Source organism: Anolis sagrei, chromosome X (assembly GCF_037176765.1).
Source record: "Anolis sagrei isolate rAnoSag1 chromosome X, rAnoSag1.mat, whole genome shotgun sequence".
In the NCBI taxonomy this organism is placed as follows: domain Eukaryota; kingdom Metazoa; phylum Chordata; class Lepidosauria; order Squamata; family Dactyloidae; genus Anolis; species Anolis sagrei.
In genome coordinates this window covers 26,754,843-26,762,527 of record NC_090034.1, presented here as the reverse complement: position 1 = coordinate 26,762,527, position 7,685 = coordinate 26,754,843, and the positions used below count along the sequence as shown (strand labels likewise).

The 7,685-nt window shown below is 44.8% G+C and overlaps 1 protein-coding gene across 2 annotated transcripts in view; it reads right to left on the bottom strand.

The window, feature by feature from the left end:
• Window positions 1-466: 466 nt before the first annotated feature.
• Window positions 467-7,685, bottom strand: part of LOC132781788 (glucagon receptor-like) — a 36,291-nt gene continuing 29,072 nt past the window's right edge. For both annotated transcript variants that reach the window (XM_060786249.2, XM_067461150.1), the window contains exons 9-14: window positions 7,124-7,184; window positions 6,029-6,098; window positions 5,396-5,484; window positions 5,163-5,301; window positions 2,677-2,718; window positions 467-1,720 (exon numbers count right to left, since the gene is read on the bottom strand). In XM_060786249.2, coding sequence (XP_060642232.2) covers window positions 1,649-1,720; window positions 2,677-2,718; window positions 5,163-5,301; window positions 5,396-5,484; window positions 6,029-6,098; window positions 7,124-7,184 — 473 coding nt within the window. In that variant the 3' untranslated portion in view covers window positions 467-1,648. The remainder of the gene's footprint in view (window positions 1,721-2,676; window positions 2,719-5,162; window positions 5,302-5,395; window positions 5,485-6,028; window positions 6,099-7,123; window positions 7,185-7,685) is intronic.

The window sequence follows — 7,685 nt, the reverse complement described above, 5'->3', positions numbered from 1 at the left end:
AACAAAATCTGGCTACCAGTATTAAAAAAACTCAAAAATTACAACAGCAAAACAACAGAGAGTAAACAATCAGGCACATCAAATCACCTCTCAACAAAAAAAAAAATCAAGGTGGTCATTTGAAACATTCACACCTAGCTCCAGCAGACAAAAAGTCCTTTGTCCCACCCTGGTCATTCCACAGATATAAAACCCCTTTTTCCTACTTCCAGCAGACCTCACTACCTCTGAGGATGCTTGCCATAGATGCAGGCGAAACGTCAGAGAAAATGCCTCTAGACCATGGCCATATAGCCCGAAAAAACCTACAACCCCCCAGTTCTTTTATCTCTGTTGTATTGGAAGAGATTCCTCACCATCATGTAAACTACACATTTGAGCTTCATGGACTACCAGAGCCACACAGATCCTTGCTATGCCATTCCCAACCATTCCCTTACCACCACCAAAGGAGCATTTTCCTGCTAGAAAGTTTTTATTTACATTTTATAATATAACATGAACGTACGGTTCTTCTCCTGTATGGCCACCTGCCCCTTCTAGTATTGTTCCAATGCGGGCATGTTCATATAGAGCCACATTCTCTATATTTTTGTCCCTGTACCATAAGTTTCCCCATTCAATATAAAATAAAAGGAGGCCTGATGCCAATTAGAACTGTCAATCACAACAGTGCCTTGCAACATTGAGGCAGCCTTGATAGTCTCTCATGGCATCCTATGGGCATGTGGCTTGGATAAGATAGGAAGAAGAGGTCTTTATTTTATCCTCTGCCACAGAGCAGGAATAACTTGTGCTTTAGAGCCACTGTGAAATAAAGTAATGCCAGTTGTTTACAATGCAAAGGATGTCTCACACTACTTAGTTAGGTGCAACTGAGGAAGTGATGCGTCAGAACCTTTCCCCTTTTCACTGAGCAGTGGCTGTGGTTGCAGAATGCTGCATTTCCGAGAAGAGTCCTGGGTTCTCCCACTTTGGGGATTCACACTGAGATTTACTGTTAGGGGGAGTATTCTGGGTTCCCTGTGTCAGTTTTCGGGGCCTGGTTTGCAGTTGAGGGCAAAACCATCTTACCTCATTGCCTCTTATGCGCTTCAGTTTCCAGAAGCAGAGCTAAGAAGGTTCTCTTCTTTGATTCAGCCTGCATACCTTGATCTTGGCCCAGAATTCGCCATGATTCTAGAAGCAGATTCTGGGTTTTTTTTTAATGCCAATTATATAAGAGGTGTGCTTATCAATGGCAGCTGCTCTCTCATGGGGCCAGCTGGCAGAGGACACTGTTAAGACCCCTTTATGCGTTAGAACCATACCTGCGGGTATATGGCACACATGGGCCCATAGAGCTCCATCAGTGTATTCCAGAGGTTAAGGCAAGCCCTCCATCGTTCCTGAAGCTGGACTGCATCGTTCTGAGGCTCAGCCCAGTAGTATCTTTCTCGTAGTGGCAGAAGTTGCAACGGTCACGTCCATTCCTCTTTCTTCCAATGGAGCTGTGACTGTAGCCACTGTTGATGATCATTTCAAGGCAACCCCTTGTCTACCCAGAGCAGTCCATTATGGAGCAGAGAATCAGCTGCTGTGCCATGGGAGCCTTGACAGAGGATGCATAGATTCCAGAACTGTTCTGCAGTATTTCCCTCCTTCATCCTCACTGGGTGCAACAGAGAGCTGAGTGGTCCAGTTTCCAGAGTTGCCATTTTTTCTTCATTTCAAACTTTACCTGGATGAAAGTGGACAGTGGCACCATGTTAGTTCTAGATCCTACAGAATGCAAACAAGCAGTTGCAGGTGAATGGCACTGAGAGTGCCAGAAACCCCATTGGCCACTCAAAGATTCATCAATTCTCTCACACCAGAAGCAACTTGCAGTTTCTTAAGTTGCTCCTGACATGGAAATTTTTTTTAATTAACCAGTTTGTACTCCTAGCAATAACTGTGGGATGTAAACTGATACTCTCCCAACTGTGGATAGGGGACAGCGTGGGAAACTGTGTGTGCCTTGCTTTAATGCCAGCTAAAAGTAAGATTTGGGCTATAGGTTGCCATTATATTGGTTGTCCTTGCAGCCACCAGGCTTTACCGGCTTCATCAATGCAATGTACAGTTTTTGTTTTTGTTTGTTTTTTTGTCATGTCAGGAGCGATTTGAGGAACTGCAAGTCACTTCTGATGTGAGAGAATTGGCCGTCTGCAAGGACGTTGCCCAGGGGACACCTGGATGATTTGATGTTTTTATCATCCTTGTGGGATGCTTCTCTCATGTCCCCACACGAGGAGCTGGAGCTGATAGAAGGAGCTCATCCGCCTCTCCCTGGATTCGAACCTGCGACCTGTCGGTCTTCAGTCCTGCTGGCACAGGGGTTTAACCCACTGCGCCACCGGGGGCTCCTATATCCATAGGACACTTTGCTGTTACATGCAACCACGGAGATGACCGAATACCATTAAATTACCCCAGTCCCAGTCCCAACATACCATTGAGGCAATGTTGGAGACTTAGAGACTCCAAGAAAGGTCTCCTCTCTAGGTTTTCTAGCACACCTCTAACTTGCCATAGAACCTTCTGGAGAACCTACAAAATGTCTAAGGTGGAAAGGTGCCTGGTTTCTCAAAAATTGTTCAAGAGGAGCCAATCTGCATTCCCAGGAAAATAGTTTGGTGACTGGATATTACATACCTCCTTATTTGCAAAGCAGTAAAGCACGGCAACCAGGAAACCCTGCAGTAAGCAAGAGGGAAACACAAGATAGGTTTGAACCTGTTTCTTTATAGTAGAGAAGGGAGCATGACTTCTGATGGTGGTTTAACTGCTGACATGGCCAAAGCAACAGACAACATTTTAACCTCATTGGACTGGCGTGAGCCCAAAATAGGTTTAAGATTATACGTAAACTCCACTCACAATAAATAGTAAACTAAATATTGCAACTCTGAGTGCTAGATGTGATTGTTTTTGTACCTTGAGAAATTAAGCAAAATGTGTGTGTGTGAGAGAGAGAGGAGCAACTTGAGAAACTGCAAGTCGCTTCTGGTGTGAGAGAATTGGCTGTCTGCAAGGACGTTGCCCAGGGGAGACCCGGATGTTTTGATGTTTTACCATTCTTGTGGGAGGCTTTTCTCATGTTCCTGCATGGAGAGCCAGAGCTGACAGAAGGAGTTCATCTGCGCTCTTCCCGGATTCAAACCTGCAACCTGTCAGTCTTCAGTCCTGCCACCACAAGAATTTAACCCATTGTGCTACTGGGGGCTCAAGCAAAAGGTTTCCTCCACGCTTTCCACTGAAGAGCTCTATTCTTGTATGCACCTCATTCACATAAACAGGCAGGTTTTCTTGCTATTGTCAATGCACTCATTTGTAATTGCATATCTGTTCTCTCTTGTCAGTATTATTCAACCAACTCTTACTCTTATCCCCCCCCCCCCCCCTTGGTACCCTTGTCAATGGGTTCATTGTTGTAACTATGACAATTGTCTAATTCTCTCCCCCGTCCCTGAATCCACATGGCAGGTCTGGTTAGAAACGGCCTGCCATTTGAATGGAACACAATCCATCAGAGAAGAAACAGCAAAGACCCTTGTACAAAAGACATACCAGGCTGTTTTGGCAAAAGCTAACCATGTGGTCCATGAAAGATCAGAGAAGCTTCTTTGCCTTTAAGATACTGCAAGACATGTTGTTGTTCTATTATACTTAAGTTCGTTACCCCTCCTCTCGCTGCTCCTCACAATCACTTGAGCATGATGGGAAATTTGTTTTAGTTTATTGGAGATCAGAAATTCAAAGTGAATGCACACGTTGGCTAATTCATTATAATTAACATCAGTTCCAGGAACAGTGTTAATTTGTCAAATGGGTTCTCTGCCATAGCGGTAAAGAACGTCATGACCTTTTTGGTAACTACAAGCCAAATCAGAAAAACAGTCAGATCCAGAGAACACATTATGTTTCCCAGGAAATTTAGATAATGACCACTGTAATTACTCCTGAAAATAGCTACAGCCTTTGCAGATTATCCTGCCTCTAAATGGTCTTGGGTGCAAAATTTAGAAGTTATTTTGGACAACAGGCTGCCCTCCAACCTGGTACCCAGTTGTCATGACTGTATCTGCATAACCCCAAATGGGCACCAAAAATTATCAAGTGACAGATGTCTTTGCAAAGCTTGTGTGGTAATCATTTCCTAGAGCAGGCATAGACCCACTTTGGCCCTCCAGGTGTTTTGGACTTCAACTCCCACAATTCCTAACAGCCTACTGGCATGCATGTCAGAAAAAGCTGTTGGAAGTATGTACAAAGCTACACTGGCTGAATAGAGTAGACTCCAATGTTTAGCTGCTTCTGACAGTCCCGTAGCCAGGATTTCGTTTCGGGGGGGGGGGGGCTGAATTTTTTTCAGGGGGGGTTTCGGGGGGGGCTGAGTTTCAGGGGGGGCTGAGTCTGAGTGAAAGAGGGTCTAGCCTAGCAAACCTTTCGTATCATTACCCCAATACCCTCATGCATATGGGATATATTGAGTATGGTTATCAGATCATGATATGAATAAACATAACAGTTTAAATAATGCACCAGTAAGGCCTTTTCGCGAACCACCATGAGAATTTCGGGGGGGGCTGAAGCCAAAAATATCTGGGAAAGTGTGTAGACACAGCCAAAGTGAGAATTGGTACCATTGTGGAGGCACAGCGGGTTAAACTGCCATGCTACAGAAAATCTTGCCAACCTGAAGGTTGGCAGTTCAAAGTAGCAGGTCAGGGTGAGCTCCAACCGTCAGCCCTAGCTTCTGCTTACCTAGCCGTTCAAAAATAACAATGTGAGTCAATCAATAGGTACTGCTTTGGCGGGAAGGTAAAAGGCGCCCCTGAAGACATGCCGTAAATTCGATCAGGAAGGTGTCCACAGACAACAGGCTCCTTGGCATGGAAAAATGGAACAACAGCACCTCCCCATGGCCAAGTAGAGCACAGCCTCCAGATGCCGGAGATGAAAGAGAGAGAAGCCTTTGCCTCTGTCTACGTACTGTTTGTCTTTGTTGTTAATGGTTTAACGACACTGAATGTTCGCCATATATGTATTCTGTAATCTGCTCTGAGTCCCCTTGGGGAGATACAGTGGAATATAAACAAAGTATATTATAATTATTCAAGGCCTGAGCCAGACTTTACCTGGAAGGAGTTAAGGAAGAGGGTGAAGAAAACCTTGATGTAACGCAGAACTCCTGTGGTTTGTTCATCTGTGGCAAAGATGAAGACCACCTCGTGGATCCCAAAGAGAGGGACAAGCGTGAGGGTGGCTTTGGCTAACCTGGAAGGGAAAACACAGAACAGGAGACGGTCATGGCACACTTCTCCTTGGCAAAAGCCTAACAAGCAGATCTCCTTGTGGGCATCAAACTCACCGCAGTTTATAGTCCGCATAACCCTTCTGATTGGCTCGTAACTTGCCCAGGATCACCTTCAGGATCTGCATGAAGATCAACAGGTTGATCTGGGAAGGAGAGCAAATGGAATACACGGTTAATTGAGCTATCAAGTAGTTAACAAACTTCAAAAAGAGGGTTGCCAAAGAAGCCCTATATAATAGGTTCCACCTGTTCAAAGAGATGCAATTCTGCCATTCCTGTGTGGTGAGTCATTTCTGCTCCACTATGTCTATATAGATAAACTGTTTATTACTTAGTTTCATGGTCAGTTTCCTTTGTGCACATAAAATGCATGTGTTATTGTAGGTTTTTCGGGCTGTATAGCCATGTTCTAGAAGCATTCTCTCCTGACGTTTCGCCTGAATCAGGCAGGTGAAACGTCAGGAGAGAATGCTTTTAGAACATGGCCATATGGCCTGAAAAACCTACAAAAACCCAGTGATTCCGGCCATGAAATCCTTCGACAATACATAAAATAAATGTAAGGCAGGAGAAAAGGAAGAGAGCGTAATCAAGATGGCATGAATGGAGGGAAGATATTCAAAGAATTTTTTTTAAGCTGGAAGGAGTTGAAGTGGGAGAGAAAGCATAACAAGGAAAGTTACTTACCATAGAGGCAAGCAAAATTGGGATGCGAATAATCCACCAGTAGGCCATGTTCTCATTCTCTCCCCAGCACCTATGCACAATAAAAACCACACCATTACTGGAGTGAGCACCAATTTCTGTGTGATTTTTGAGAGCAGCCTTGTTAGGTTGCATAGCCTCTTGGTTTTCTCTTTTTCCCTTTCATCTTTGCAAACAACCATGGTCCCACGTTTTTGGACTGCAGTGCACCCACTAGTAGTTATATCACTGTATACAGTCCTGATTTGTCCTCTGTCATCTCATTGTTCAACTGCTTTTAATATATTGCAATATGTCTCTCTTCCTCTTCCCTCCTTTGTCTTCAGCTTACTTCAGTTGCTGTAAACTGAGTTCAGAGCACCAAAGTAATTTACTCTCAGTTAACTTAGCAGGAAAAGAGGATATGTCCTTCCCAGGAAACTCAGGTAAATGCAAACTGTCTCCCGCAAATGTGTCCAGAGGAATGCGACAAAACTGATCAAGGGTCTGGAGAACAAGCCCTATGAGGAGTGGCTTAAAGAGCTGGGCATGTTTAGCCTGCAGAAGAGAAGATTGAGAGGAGACATGATAGCTATGTATAAATATGTTAGGGGAAATAATAGGGAGGAGGAAACAAGCTTGTTTTCTGCTGCCCTGGAGACTATGACATGGAACAATGGCTTCAAACTACAGGAAAGGAGATTCCACCTGAATATTAGGAAGAACTTCCTGACTGTGAGAGCTGTTCAGCAGTGGAACTCTCTGCCCCGGAGTGTGGAGGAGGCTCCTTCTTTGCAGGCTTTTAAACAGGCTGGATGGCCATCTGTTGGGGATGCTTTGAACGTGATTTTCCTGCTTCTTGGCAGGGGGTTGGACTGGATGGCCACGAGGTCTTTTCCAGCTCTATGATTCTATGATTCCTAACATACGTTCTTAACTTTTGACATTCTGATCACACACTGATGTGGCTTGGACACATTTGTCCCAGCTTTCATCTGTGAGATATTGGAAGGATCTGAAGACATGACCAATGCCCAGAAGACCTCGAGGTTCCCCATTCTGATCTAAGAGGTTCTCACCCAGGCGCATTTCACTCACTCTGTGTTCTCCTTCAGATACTTGGCAGCCATCCACGGCACCACAAAGGCCACAGGGGTCCCTGCAAGACATTGTGTATTCTTTAAAAAATTGCAAACCAAATATCTCTTTCCATCATGAAGCAAGATAACTTCCTCCAGTTCCGTTATTGACAGAACCTTCCTGAAAACCACCCCAGTCAACAAAGCAACAAAACCAAGAATTGGGAATTTCCCAAAAGTGCTTGCCCCTTCCTCCCTTCCTTCCTTCCTTCCTTCCTTCCTTCCTTCCTTCCTTCCTTCCTTCCTTCCTTCTTTCTTTCCATCATTCCTTCATACCTGTACATCTGTCATTGCTCTTTAGGTCAAAGCTGGCACCTGGCTGGAGAGAAGTGCCAGAGACACCCTTCCTTTCCTCCCTTTTTAGGTAAAGGTTAAGGTAAAGGTTTTCCCCTGACATTAAGTCCAGTCGTGTGCGACTCTGGGGGTTGGTGTTCATCTCCATTTCTAAGCCGAAGAGCCATAGACACCTCCAAGGCCATGTGGCTGGCAGGACTGCATGGAGCACCGTTACCTTCCTGCCT